The sequence below is a fragment of the Piliocolobus tephrosceles genome, chromosome 12 (assembly GCF_002776525.5).
Source record: "Piliocolobus tephrosceles isolate RC106 chromosome 12, ASM277652v3, whole genome shotgun sequence".
In the NCBI taxonomy this organism is placed as follows: Eukaryota; Metazoa; Chordata; class Mammalia; order Primates; family Cercopithecidae; genus Piliocolobus; species Piliocolobus tephrosceles.
This window is the reverse complement of record NC_045445.1, coordinates 20,469,431-20,483,523: the sequence shown is the minus strand read 5'-3', so window position 1 is coordinate 20,483,523 and position 14,093 is coordinate 20,469,431. Positions and strand designations below refer to the sequence as shown.

General features: G+C 42.9%; 1 protein-coding gene across 5 annotated transcripts in view; it reads right to left on the bottom strand.

Moving 5' to 3' along the window:
* GPC3 (glypican 3) overlaps positions 1 to 13,653 on the bottom strand; it is a 456,912-nt gene extending 443,259 nt beyond the window's left edge. For 2 of the 5 annotated variants that reach the window (XM_023198824.3, XM_023198825.2), the window contains exon 1: positions 13,036 to 13,383. In XM_023198824.3, the coding sequence (XP_023054592.1) occupies positions 13,036 to 13,210 (175 nt within the window). In that variant the 5' untranslated portion in view covers positions 13,211 to 13,383. Of the gene's footprint in view, positions 1 to 13,035 lie in introns of all 5 variants that reach the window. The other 3 variants (XM_023198827.2, XM_023198826.2, XM_023198828.2) reach the window with 3 other exon arrangements.
* Between the last annotated feature and the right edge of the window lie 440 nt (positions 13,654 to 14,093).

The following is a 14,093-nucleotide window of genomic DNA, read 5'->3' as shown; positions in this document are numbered from 1 at the left end:
ATCAGAAGCTACAGGGAAAGGAAACACAGCTTAAAACTAAAATGCAGAGGAAAATATAAAACATTTCACTCATCCTTTTTTTTAAGAGAGAACAAGAAACACAAAACCATTTAATAAATATAACAAACCATAAAGCACCTTCTGTTCTAAATTATAACCAGTTGAGAGAGGGTGTGAGGGTAGGAGGAAGGGGAAAAGGGAAGATGTGGAGAACAGTCAAACCAAAAGATGAAGGAGGGCCTTCAGTAGTAGCTTCAGAGGTATACTGAGCCCCAGGAGGGCTGTGATGAGAACACACAGAACATCCATTGTTCTCCTTAACTGTGGGTGTTAGAGTAACCTAGGCTACTTCTTATCACTACTCTATGAAATGTTGAGGAGCTTTTCAAGAATCTTACCCATTTTACCTAGAATTATTAGTTGGTAGTAAATTTCATTGCCACTAGGATCTAATTTGAAGATAAAACTGGATATGTTGGGAAAAGACTCTGAATGACTGAACAAATGCTGGTTCCAACATCTCCTTCAAGCTTCCTAAATGAGGCAACCTTACACTCTCAAAGAACAAAGAAAAAGCAATCTGACAGCTTTTGAAGGCCAAAAAACCCTTCAGGCAACGTTATTAAGTTGACCTACAGCACTGAAGTTTTAAAGCCAAGAAATGACTTAGGTTTTAGAAATTAACACTTGTATAAAACCTTCAAAATACCATGGAGAAAATAAACCTTTATTTCAGAAATAAACTTTGAAGTTTGAAAACAAAGCAGAAAACCTGTTTCTGAAACAGAAAGGACTATTTGAAACACTGAGCGTAGTTCTTCTACAGCTCTTTGAAACTTTTCAACAGTTCCACTCTGACTTCTGGAGATGGCCAAGTAAGATATACCCCAGAATGCCAACAAAAGAAAAAGTGGGAAACCATTGGTTCCCTATGGGAAGAGCCAAATGATCTCAGGAGATAGCTGCCTCTGGCCACATTAAATTAAGCCAAGGCCAAGACTAGACGTTCTACCCATCTAAGGCAGCAAAGGCAGTACTTTCCAACTAGTTACAAATTATTAGCCACTGAGTAGAGATCCTACTGGCTCTCCCTAGCCCATTCAATATCACATTCTCATTCATTGGCTCAGTCTGTTATGCTTAAATAGAGGCCATGCATGCCAAGGCCATAAGAGTGAGAGACATAATAGACAGAGGTAGACTTGCAAGATTTAGTCACTTAATTTGGGTGTGGGATGTGTAAAAGGAGAAATCAAAGACAATTTCAAGGTTTCGAGTTGTGCCAGACAGAGATACCATCACCAGAGATATAGAACGTTAAGGAGAGGCAGGTTTGTGTGGATGGGAAAAGAAGATAATGGACTAATTTTTGGCTCGGTTGAAAATGAAACACTGGCAGGACTTCCAGATGGACACGTCCAGCAGACAACTGGGAAATACTGAACTGAAGAGCAAGGAAGAGGTCAGGTTGAAAAGAGATATGGGAATCATTCAAAGAGCAAAGATAATGAAGTCATGGGAATGGATTTGGGAATAAGCAAAGAGAGAACAGAAAGGGCAAAAGACAAACACTACTGGGACACTTACATCTAAAGTGTAGGAGGAAGAGGGCAAACAAGCAAAGATTGAAGTGAGTAGGAAGGGAACCCAGAGTACACAGTGTCACAGAAGTTGATAGAGTATGAGAATTTAAGTCAAATACTTTATATCCAGACTATATCCCTTCCTCTCATACTCCAGTAGGTATTCTGGAAACAGCATGAGCTATGGAGTAAGACAAACCTGGGTGAAAATTCCGGCTCCGCCACTTACACAACCTTTGGGAAAGTAAACTTTTCTGAGCCTCAGTTTCTTCACATCTGTAAAATGGAGTTGATACCACCTACCTTTCAGGTTTCCTGTGTTGATTAAATGAGAGGTTACATATAAAGTAATTGACATATAGTAGGCACTCAGTAAAGGTTATTTTCCATAATCTTCCCTCATGGTCCTTCTAAACTATTCCACCAACCTGAAAGTGGTGTCAAAAAATCGACTAGAATACAAGGAGTTTCAAGCTTATGTTGAAAGAAACACTGATGAAGGCAATCTCGTAAACAACGGACAAATTAAAGAAACCATTTATGCCAGAGGAACAGAAAATTATACAACCCTCCCCAACCCCCAAACCAAAAAATAATACATCTCCATAGACACTTATGAAAGATCAGCCCAATTACACAAGTATTCCTAGCATTTACTTGGAACCACATGTTTCAGAGACCAGCCATGAGGGCCAAGTCTGAAACAGAATACAGACTAGAGCTCCAAAAGCTACACATTGTTACAGTTTTCATTCTTTACATTGGGAAAGTACTCCCCTGGGGGAGGGACAGAGGAGCCACCATGTTGGAACCACTAAAGTTGCTAGAACTCAGAAGCTACAGACACTTTATGAGTGGTTGCATTGTGTGCACATGAGATATATGAGGACAAGGCTTTCACAAGACAAATGTAATGTGTGATTGTGAAAGACCACCTACTGCTAAGAGTAACAGCTAACAACTGTCAGGGCTTTTTTTTTGTTTTGTTTTGTTTTGGTTTTTCTTTGTTTTTTGTGTGTGTGGTTTTTTTGTTTTTGTTTTTGTTTGTTTGTTTGTTTGAGAGAGAGTCTCACTCTGTCACCCAGGCTGGAGTATAGTGGCGTGATCTTGGCTCGCTGCAACCTCTGCCTCCTGGGCTCAGGCAATCCTCCAACCTCAGCCTCCTGAGTCACAGAGACTACAGGTACATGCCACCATGCCTGGCTGATTTTTGTATTTTTTGTAGAGGTAGGATTTCACTATGTTGCCCAGGCTGGTCTTGAACTCTTGGGCTCAAGCAGTTCTCCAACCTTAGCCTTCAAAAGTGCTGGGATTACAGGTGTGAGCCACCGTGTCCAGCCTTTCCGTTTAAATAACATGCATAATTATTCATTATTACTATTAAGAATAATAGAAGTCTGACTCTTTGATTCTAATATATTCCTCTACATAGAGATGTATGTGTATGCACGTGTGCACATGCACGTGTGTGTGTTTGGTAGTACATTATTTCATCTGCAGACTCTTGGATCATGACAACATATACTCATACTTTCTCTTAATCAAGAGGGTTCTTGAAGTCTTTGGCAGGTTTTTTTTTTTTTAAATCATCAGATGTTGGCAAAATACATTTTAATACATGTCACATGCAAAAGCCTGGAAAATATCATCCACACTCATGACTTCCAACTTAAGCCTATATGCTGATGAGTCCCAACTATGTGCTTCTCCTTAACTCCAGAAGAATATATACACTCTTTCCCAGTGATCTCATCTGTTCCCAGGGCTTCAATTACCATCTATATGCTGATAATTTCCAAGTATACATCCCCATCCCTGATTTCTCCCTCTTTTGTAATCCAAAATGCAACTTGAACTACCTAGCAGACATTTTCTACCTCCATCATCAAAGGACCTTTCAAACTCAATCTGTTTGAAACCAAACTGATTATTTCAGCCCTTAAAAACATGTTCCTCCTATATTTCAAGCACACTCATTTGTTCAACAAATATTTACCAGGCACCTATTATGTGCCACAGCACCACCACCCAGAAAAACCAAAAGTTCTAGATTCTCCCTTCTGTCCTCATATCCAGTCACTAAGTCATGTCTATTCTATTCCCTCTATTCTCTCAAGTTTAGATTTTATTCTCCTATTTATGGTCCCCTGCCCTATCACCTGTGTTACTAAAACTCCCTGCCACTGCTCACTCTCCAGTCATCTTCCAACTGAATAATGCTTCCCTTCTTAAAATGTTTTTAAGGCTCCTCATCATCCTTGGATATAACCCAAACTCCTCATCATTTCCTTTTTTTCTAATTCATCTTCTTCATCTGTGCTCCGAGAAATCCCAACTACTCCAGTCCAACAAATGTGTTATTTTGTCTCTTAACTTTGTACCTTTGTACATGCCTTACATGATAGCCACCCCCACCCCTTTTTTATTGAGACAAGGTCTCTCTCTGCCACCCAGGCTGGAGCGCAGTGGTATGATGGTAGCTCAATGTAGCCTTGAACTCAGCCCTCTTAAGACAACTAGGCAACTTCCTCCATAGCTCAAGAGCCCTCAGGCCTCCACATGGTGCCCAGCTCAATGGCGGGCCATAGTCATGCTGCCTTGACATCTATGTTTTTCCTTGCCTGGATCCCTTGCTAGGCAGGGAGTTCCTTGCTGGCAGTGATTTTATCTTGTTCATCAGCTCCTAGCTCAGTACCTGGCATAGTATCTGTGCTCAGTAAATGTTGGTTGAAGTAAAGAATACATTTTAAACTTTTAAATATTTATGCAGAAATGGCATATAAAGTTCATTATTAAGTGAGTTCCTATTCTGCAAATTTCCATCTGTTTTCCAAATCAGATAACTGTGGTCCTCAGTGCAATCACTCCATGAAACCTAACCTGGAAACTGCTTCTTGAGTCACATTCTCATTTCTATGGTGCTCAACATGCAAAGCTGCCAGTGCTAGAAGTAGTTCTCCAAAGTGGGCCAAATTCATATTATTGGTGACTGTCACTGCTTAACAAGGATAACATCTGTGTACTTGGGGAAATGATGGAACTTGATTTTAAGAGTGGTACCTCTATGATATCAGTGACGATTAGCTCTGCTACAATTTCAGGCCAATCCAACTGAAAAGGGTTTACTCAATCTCTGAAAGCTGTACCCATTAGATCTCCCCCAGCATAAATTAGGCTTAGTCTCTAGATTATTAAAGGCATAAAGATCTACGGATATTATATGTGTATATGTATGAGTGTACAAATATGTGTGTGTATGAGTGCTGGAACCAGGCAAGTTGTTGGAAGTCGGAAGTGACAGATACTTTATGAGTGGTTGCCTTGTGTGTACATGAGATAATATGAAAGCAAGGCTTTCATGAGACAAATGTAAGGTATGACTGTGAAAGACCACCTACTGCTTAGAGTAACAATTAACTTTCAAACAGTTTAAGTAACAGAAATATTTATTAATTATTGCTGTCTAAATAACAGAAATCATTCTATACATACATAAAATCTATGAATACAAATATATAAAACATATCCAAACACCATACTTAGGTAAAGCTATAGCTAAAAAATATTTCTTTACTTGTCTCCTCCTCTTCAATCGTAAGTTTTAAAAGAGGGGCAACTCGTCAGGAGCAAAATTGGTTCACATCTGAAATCCCAGCACTTTGGGAGGCTGAGGCAGGTGGATCATCTGAGGTCAGGAGTTCAAGACCAGTCTGGCCAATGTGGTGAAATGCCATCTCTACTAAAAATACAAAAATTAGCCAGGTGTGGTGGTGGGCATCTGTAATCCCAGCTACTCAGGTAGCTGAGGGAGTAGAATTTCTTGAACCTGGGAGGCAGAGGTTGCAGTGAGCTGAGATTAAGGAGAAGAGTATGCAAATAGAATTCTGATTTTTGTTTTCAAATGAATATCATCCCTTTGTTTTTTATCCTTTTTCCTACTTGGGCCTCTATTTGAACATTTGAAAGAACTTCCCATCAACTTTCAATTAGTTTACCTAGGCAACTAATTGAAAGTTTGGCCTAATGCAGACAGAAATTAAGAGAACTCTAATGAGGCCCTTTATCCTACCCAAATGAAATTTTCATGGCTGAAAATCCACTCTGTATTATGTTCTTTTTTAAATTTTATTTATTTATTTATTTGACGGAGTCTTCCTCTGTCACCCAGGCTGGAGTGCAGTGGTATGATCTCAGCTCACTGCAACCTCTGCCTCCCGGGTTCAAGCGATTCTCCTGCCTCAGCCTCCTGAGTAGCTGGGATTACAGGTATGTACCATCATGTCCAGCTAATTTTTGTATTTTTAGTAGAGATAGGGTTTTGCCATGTTGGCCAGGCTGATCTGGAACTCCTGGCCTCAAGCAATCCACCTGCCTTGGACTACCAAAGTGTTGGGATTAAAGGTGTGAGACACCATGGCCAGTCTGGATTATGTACTTTTAAATGTACATTTATGAAGCTTCATACCTTAGGTAAGAAACACCAAACACTGAGGAAAAACTTACATACATTCAGTGTATGTTTCCATAACTGGCACCAAGTTGCATTATTTTCACAAACCTAAATATCACAGATCTGTAAGGTGAAGATAAACATATGCATTTATATATACATGTATAATATATCTTCAATTTATCTTGAAATTACTTATAATATCCTTATAAACAAGCACAAAATACTTACCTCTTATAAGATTTGACTAGTCTATTTCTTTCAGAGAGTTATAGTATAGCCAAATGAATTAAACTAATATCCTTTATCACTTACCTATAGAAAACAAATGGATTTTTGACCTAAAAAAAAAAACTGGTTACTTTTTTAGAAGCCTTAGTATATTGGTAACAATAAATCAACTACTTAAATATTGGCTTTATGGAAATTTTATGTTTGTAACACATTTCTAACTCCATTCATTCAGTCTATAAATATATATTGAGTACCTATTATTTGTACCCTGTACTGTGCTAGACACTGGGATACAAAGATGAATAAGATGTAGCCCCTAACCTCAAGATGATCACAGTCTAGTAAGGAAGACATCATTAGAAACATGAACTTCAAAGTTGCCATAATTGGGGACTTCTAATTTTCCAGTAATAAATTTAGTTGCAAAAGGCAGACAAAAAGGCCATTTAAAATTTTACTCTAAAGTTGTGCTTTCTTCTGGATTTATAAGGAATAAATACATGTTTCATTGTGGAAATTTTGAAAAATACAGAATATTTTCAAAAACATCACTTCTACTGAGACATGTACATTTTTCAGCTTTCAGGTGGCTGGACGGTGGAAGTTTCTCTTATAATAGCTTTTGACTTCCCTTCTTATTGCCACTCCCACTTGTATTTTATCTCCCTTCCTATCAATTATTTATCAATATAAGCCAATTAAGTACACTTCAAAGAGTTTAGTAGATTTACTAATCTAGCATATAAATACAATTTCAGCTACTAGAAGTAATTAACTGTTCGGAACACTAGCAAGGCATTTTGGTCATAACATTGACTTCCTTTTATTCATGAGGAAGACTACAAACCCTCAAATTAGGCTTTGTCCAGCTACACACAAAAAGAGGGGAAAGTGAAAATGCCTCTCTTAGTAATCAATCTTGATTCATTTTTTTAAATTGCAAACAAGTATTTCTAATAATTAACACTTGGTTAATTGATCTTGAATTGCCCTAATTAGAAGTACAGAACTATATCTTCTTTACTTTGTATATTCAACAAGATATTCAAGTAAGGCTACAATGTTCCAATGAGCATTCTCACCGCTCCCCCCCAAACACGTAGCATTTCAAAACACACACTTCTAATATACCCACCTTCACCTTGATTTTTGAATAGCATTCTCCCTGTCATTATGTCTCAGAAGGTAAATTCCCATTACTTTATGCTGTCTCTAAAGCCAGTCTGGGGCCTGTAACTTGGATTCTATTTTCTGATGCTCATTTCCTAATGGAGTGCCAGGGATCCTGTTTCAAGCCAGACAATTTGCTAAATATGGGCAGATGAGTGGGAGATTTTTCTGCCCATACTTTCCATTAGATCCTAGATTACCAAAAATGTCTAACCCATTTACAAGATTGGCTAGGACTGAATAGATATTGGCTCCTGGAATAGGCTCTTGAATTGAGCCTGCACACGAATTCTGATTCCAGGTTACAAAAACCCGTGAGATACTTCAACAGGTCCATGCATGTGTTATATAGCTCAACTCCCAAATATGGTAATATCAACCTTAGCAAGAAAGGTCTAGCTGACATTAAATCAAAGAGGGCTTGATTTAAGAGATGTCCTACAATTTATGTGCTGTAATAATTGTTGATCGTTAATGATACTAAGCCAGTCATAACAATTCTGCTAATTTCAATTTGTTATTTGGGTACTCAACAATTTAATAAGCCCCGCTGATGGTAAGAGTTGCCAGCTAACTGAGGTAAGCCTGCATCTGTCTCCAGCCAAAATATATGTAGGCTGAAAAGTTTGTCCACATGCCCCAATAATGTATCGTAACAATTTGGGCTTAGGCTTTTAAAATATGTAAGATGACATATGGCTTAAGAAAGTATGTGAGAGTTCATAGGGAATACATAATGATCTAGAAACTCTATTTTTGTCAATTATTTACTAAATGCTGTATGGCCTTGTGCTCAACACTGCTCAAATGCAGTCCTTTCCCTTTAAGAGGCTTATAATCTAAAACATACAAATAACCATATGCAGAAAAAAAGCTAGAGATCAGAGTAAAAGGAAGCATTCACAAAAAAAATGTACAAATTCAGCATGCCAGAACTTTTCAGTTGAGCAACATGATCCCCAGTGAAATTCTTTCCAAATGATGTATCGTGTGCACAAGTTATAAGTGATTATCTTCAATTTTCTTAGAAATGAGTAATAAGATACCTCTTAAGACCCATGCTTTTGTATATGCATCAAACACTGAAGTTGGCGTGGTCATTGATAGCTGTCATTTAGGGAGAAAACATATTTTCTGTCTTTTCTCATACCAGACAAATCCAGGAGTCTTTTCTCCCAGATCGGTAATAAGCCGCCTTTTTCTAGGCTACAGTGAACAGCAAACATTGCAACTCTAAAGATGGAAGTAGCAGAATGCTCAAAAATATTGCATCAAAATATTGGATACAACCTACCAGCCCATAAGAAAAAAACACATTGCAAAACTGATACCATCTGCGTCATTTAGCATCCATCAAAATTCTTATGTCTGTATTTCCTAATGCTTCCAAAATGGAATTTGCTCCAAGAATTAAGAAACTCTTTTTAAGATGGCGGCCCTATTAAGAGACTTCTCCCTATCTCCCACTTCATCTCTTCAGTTCTTTTCCCTTGCCCAGGCTGGCTATTGTGACCATTTCAGCCAATTTCCTGGAGGTATTTTCTAGCCCTTTTCACCCTTTTTAATCCTACAAGTTTCCTGGGAAGCCTGTTTACTTGTATGCTCCCCCACTAGACTGTGAGCTCCTTGACAAAAGGGATTGTGTCTCACTCCTCTCTGCACCCCCAGCACCTATTACAGAGGCTGCCAAGGAGTTGGCAGTGTTAGACTCCTTTCAGCCCAAGGTGCCCCACCAATCATCAGCCATGTCCTCCATCAGATTGATGGCTCCCTCTAAGCACAGCTTGGTATCAGTATCAGGATTCGTGTACTATTCAGACCACATTTGAAAGAATTCTCTAACTGTTCCAAGTTAGCACACGATACAAAGTTTTTTGTATTGTTCAAAGTTTCAAAGTTTTAACAAATCACCTGGTTACCCAAATATCTAGTGCAATCTCAGAAGAGAGAAAACCTTTCCACACCTCACTTATTATTCTCTCTGGATATTAGGACCGCTAACTGCTTCAAACTAATTGGGGAACCGCAGCTGGCAACCCAGATACGGAGGCTAGTTCTCACAGTAAAAAAAAACAACAACAAATACCAAACTCTCTCTTTGTTTCAAGCACGTTGCTTTTTATTTTTATGTTGTTTCATCTATTTCAAGAAACTCCAAGTCAATTTTGGCTGTTCAAGACTGCCTTTTACCCATACAGGCATTTGGCCTTCTGGATTGGTTCTCGCACTTTCCAAGGCCTTCCAAGGCAATATCCCTCAATCTTTTGGGAGTTGCAACACTACCACGGTTTGTTTGATTTTCTCATTTCCATCCATCCCTTACGCTACCCCCCTCCCCCGACAAAAGCAGTGTATGGCATTCATAAAGTGAATTACACTTGATTTTTGTTTAGAGGAATTTTTTTCCAGACTTCTGTAACATTCCCTTGAGACAATTGGAAACATCATTGTCTGATTACTAGCTCACTTTCCTTGCCTAAAATTGTATCCATTCTTGATTGCGCCTGTGGGTAGGTTAAGCAAAACAAAATAAACATCTAGACTTATGAGCTCATTGGCTTTTTTTCTGAATTTTTCTAAATTAAATAAGGGCAAAAGAGCTGCACTGAAAGTCAGTTATATGGATTTTTCTGCCAAATGCTAACTCTGTGCGCCTGGTTTCCATCTGTGGTGCTTTCCAAGTTACAAATCCTTAAAAAAATAAGTGGGGTATGAAGAGATCTATGGATTTTGGGGACATGCTATTTAGAACTGCTATCCTGTGACTTGAACACTCCAAAATAAATGGGAACATGAGATTTTAAGGCTTTAGATCAGCTTTGTGGAAGTCTAGTGTAGTCCTTTGGTACCAGTGATTTATTTTTTAGGCTGGCTTGTCTCAAATGCCATTTAGTCTCATCCATATTAGCATAAGAAATGTACCTTATTCAGGCTAACCCAATTCTGCTAATGGCCGAAGTTAGCCGTCAATCCCAAATGCTCCCCCTAAGTGAAACAGGACATTCTTGAGGATTTCTCCTTACTGTGACTGAATCTCATTTGATCTGGGACAAAGAAAGCTTTAATGCAGTTAATATAGTACAGCAGGCAAACTGAACGTGGCTTAAAATATGGATGTGGAGGGGGGAAAGTCAAGCGGTCATCGTGATGGTTCATAATTATCAAATAATTTTCAGCTCTCTTTCAATTTCCAACCACTGAACGACAGCAGCAAATTATACATTTATTCACTTCGAAATTATGCACTTACCATTGTATTTAGTCTGCCATTATTGTCTCTTCCCTAAAATACTGATGCGCTCTTTCCACACATGAACATTAGGATTTTCACATTTTCCACATCTACAGTGACCATATTTGTCCCACTAAAATTCAGGACACATGGTTTCATGCCAGGGCAGAGTATTAGAAACCTGCACTGCCCCCGGAAAATCCAGGATATATAATGGTAGCTGTATGGGGATCACTATATTTGAAGTTTGGCTTGGCCAGTGCGAGTCAGGACAGTGCCTGCCATGTAGAAGGTGCTCAACAGTGTTTGTGTTTGTTAAATAGAACTAAAGCAGGGAATGTTGGGTTTATATGATGAAAACCCTTGAAAAGTGATTGCTCCTATAGAGTTTGTGAAATAGCAGAGGAAAATGAAAAACCTTTATTACAAATCCCTCTTCTCTATAAGTGTATGGCCATCCCTAGGCCTAAAGGGAGGGAAAGAGCCCAGGCCAAATCTCATACACACAGTGTGTGGGCCCTCCCAATACTTTTATACAGATGCTGCAAAGAGGCAGGCAGCCAGAGAGCTGGGGGAGAGCGAGGGAGGGCGATTGCCTGCAGGAGTGTGTGTGGAGAGGGGGGTTGCTAAATGACTATCTGTGCTTTCCTCTGGCCTTTTTCTTCTTTTGGGCACCATCTTTACCTCCTGGCTTTGAATCAGCCAAATGTGGCCCCAACCCCAACCCTGGACCCATTCGTCTTGTGGGGGCTCAGCCTGTGAGGACCAATTTTTACATTACCAACAAAAGCATGTTCTCTAGCCTTAACAATCTAATTACCATGGCACTTCCAGGGGAGAGAGATTCGCCAGTTGTTTCAGTTCCGTGGAACTGATTCATAGGTTGCCCCTTACAGCTCCTGCACATGCCCACGTGGTATATTATTAACACTTAACAGTGGATGAGGTAGTTCGACCCTCCCTTAGAGCGAAATCCTGCAAAGCAATATTTAACATATGCGCAAATGCATTTCAGTCACCAAAAAGGGTGACCAATTACCTTTGCAACTAAACAGCAGGCTCACTCGGCTCTTTTCATCAACCTAAAGAAAAGGCTGAGGGCGCGCTGGCTGCCTAGGTAACCTCCTACCAGTGAACGCTGGCTGGTAGCGCCCACGGGGCGCGCATCCGCATTCACAACTTGGTCCAACCATCGGGCCCGCCTCCATGACTTGTTGAGAGCCACCAGCCAAGTTTTGGCTAGGGCTGCTCCCCGATCCTTCGGAAGCGCGGGACGCGCGCCTCACTGGATGCCTGAGTTGAGAAGAGACCCCGGAGGCCACAAACGTCTCACGGTTACGGAATACAACTGGCCGTTTCTTCTCAGTGCACCCCTGACAAATTAACCTGTTTGAAACCGACTCTTCTTGTCCGCATTGTCAGTGTAGCAACTTGGTCTAATTGGATTCTAAGGCGGGCGTTAGAAGCCTAACCGCTGGACAGTCAATCACGCAGGGCCATTAATATTCATCTGTTGACAGCGGCAGCCCTTGGCTAATGTTAAAATACGTCGTTACGGCACGATCTGATTGTGCAGAACAAAAGGCAGGCGTTCAGAAACTTTCCTCCGCCTAAAATCATCTCCCCTTTAGGATCCAGCCTGTCAAGAAGGCAGATGAATTTGGGAGGGGGAGGAGTTAAATTTCTTTGGACTCCGGCTCCCTGGGCCAGCAGCACCGGTTTTAAAGCGATTTCGCTAACCTATATAAGGGATGCTGTTTTGAAGGAAAAGGTTCAGTCCTCCTCATTTTGGGGACCCTCTTACTCAAAAGTTTGCCTCGGCGTGTCTTCACCCGCCACTGCAGATTCAGAAATCTGTCCTCAACTTGCTTGCGCTTGGGCCCGTGAGCTTAGGAAACCCAGGCTGGGTAAAGGAGGGCATGGGGGGCACGCTGGGGAAGGGACGGCTGGAGCCGTAGTCCAGCTAAGGCTGAAATTCTGACACGTATGTGCGAGCAAGGATGGCAAATTCCAGAGGCACCAGCTCGGCTGCGGGGCGCCAGTTCGCAAAGACCCGGGAAAATAGCTCCCACCTTCTCGCCCTTCCAAAAAACAGGCGCTCACGAGAGGGCGATCCCCACGGTTCCTCCCGCTCACATCTTCCCTGACAGCAGCATGAGACTGGGGGATGTGGGCTCCGTCCACACACACCCTCTCTCCCTCCCTCAGTAGATCCAGCCAGGCCCCAGGCACACCGACCACTCCCAAGTGCCCAGCTGCAGGGCGCACGACTACAGCCCGGCGGGGCTAGCGCGCTCAGGACACAGCCACCACGCGCCCCTTGGTCCCCGCTGAGTGCGGGGAACGCTCAAGGGACCCCTCCTCACCTGGCACGGGAGTTTCGGGCACCCACTTGAGTCCGGGCTGCAGTCTCTGGAAGAAGGAGCGGACTTGGTGACAGGTGGCGTCCGGCGGCGGCGGCGGGGGCTGCGCCTGTCCCGGGAAGTCCAAGCTGAGCAGCATCGCCACTACCAAGCACGCGGTGCGCACGGTCCCGGCCATCCTGCTTCGCAGGGAGCTAGGAGAGCGCGGGAGAGTGGCAGCCGGAGTGAGAGCAGTCCCAGGACTCGGCAAGCCTGGCAGTGGCCGTGAGGAGCAAGAGACGTGCTGCTACCCAGCCGCTGCAAAAGTTTCCTCGCAGCTACCTGGGCGCTGGGCGAGGGCGGGAACCGCTTGGCGGCGCGGGGCAGGGCGGGGCTGACTGGGGTGGGGCGGAGCGAGGAGAGACGGGGCGGGGCGAGGCGAGCCGCGCGGCCAGGGGGCGGCGGCGGTTGTGCGGCCGGTAGCCTGCAGGGTGCGGGGGCGCGGCGTGGAGGGCGGCGGGGGCCACTAGGGCACCGCGTGCGGGGACCGGGCGGAGGCAGTGCGAGAGGAGGGTGCGGAGCGCGCGCGGTGGCTCCAGGCAGCCGAGCCCAGCTGCCCGTTCGCCGCCGCTCTACACAGGGGGCTCTGGCATAACTACTGCAGAGGGGCTGCAGGCTCGAGCGCGCTGATTGGCTCCCCAGCAGCCGTCCCCTCTGACTGGGAGAAGTTCCCCAGCCTCACTCCTCCTTCCCGCCGCTCATTGGCCTACAGCCTGGAGGGCTTTTCCCTTTAGGATTTTTGCCTCCTTTTCCTCCTCCCTTGGGGGCAGGTGGGGGTCCCTGGCCTAGGTGCCCCTCCGCTTCGCCACAGGCCTTCTTTCAGCCTGTGCCAGCTCTTTCCTGGCCACCAGAGCCACACAAGGTATTCCTTCACACAAAATCCACCTCCTCATTCTACTCTCCGAGGAGCTTCCCGCGAACCGTTTTTCTAACGCAGCTCTGACCAGGTTCTCAAAGCCAACCTGCAAATAGTCACGTTCAGGGACAGCCAGGGACCACTGGGCTTTTCACAGCCTGCCTCA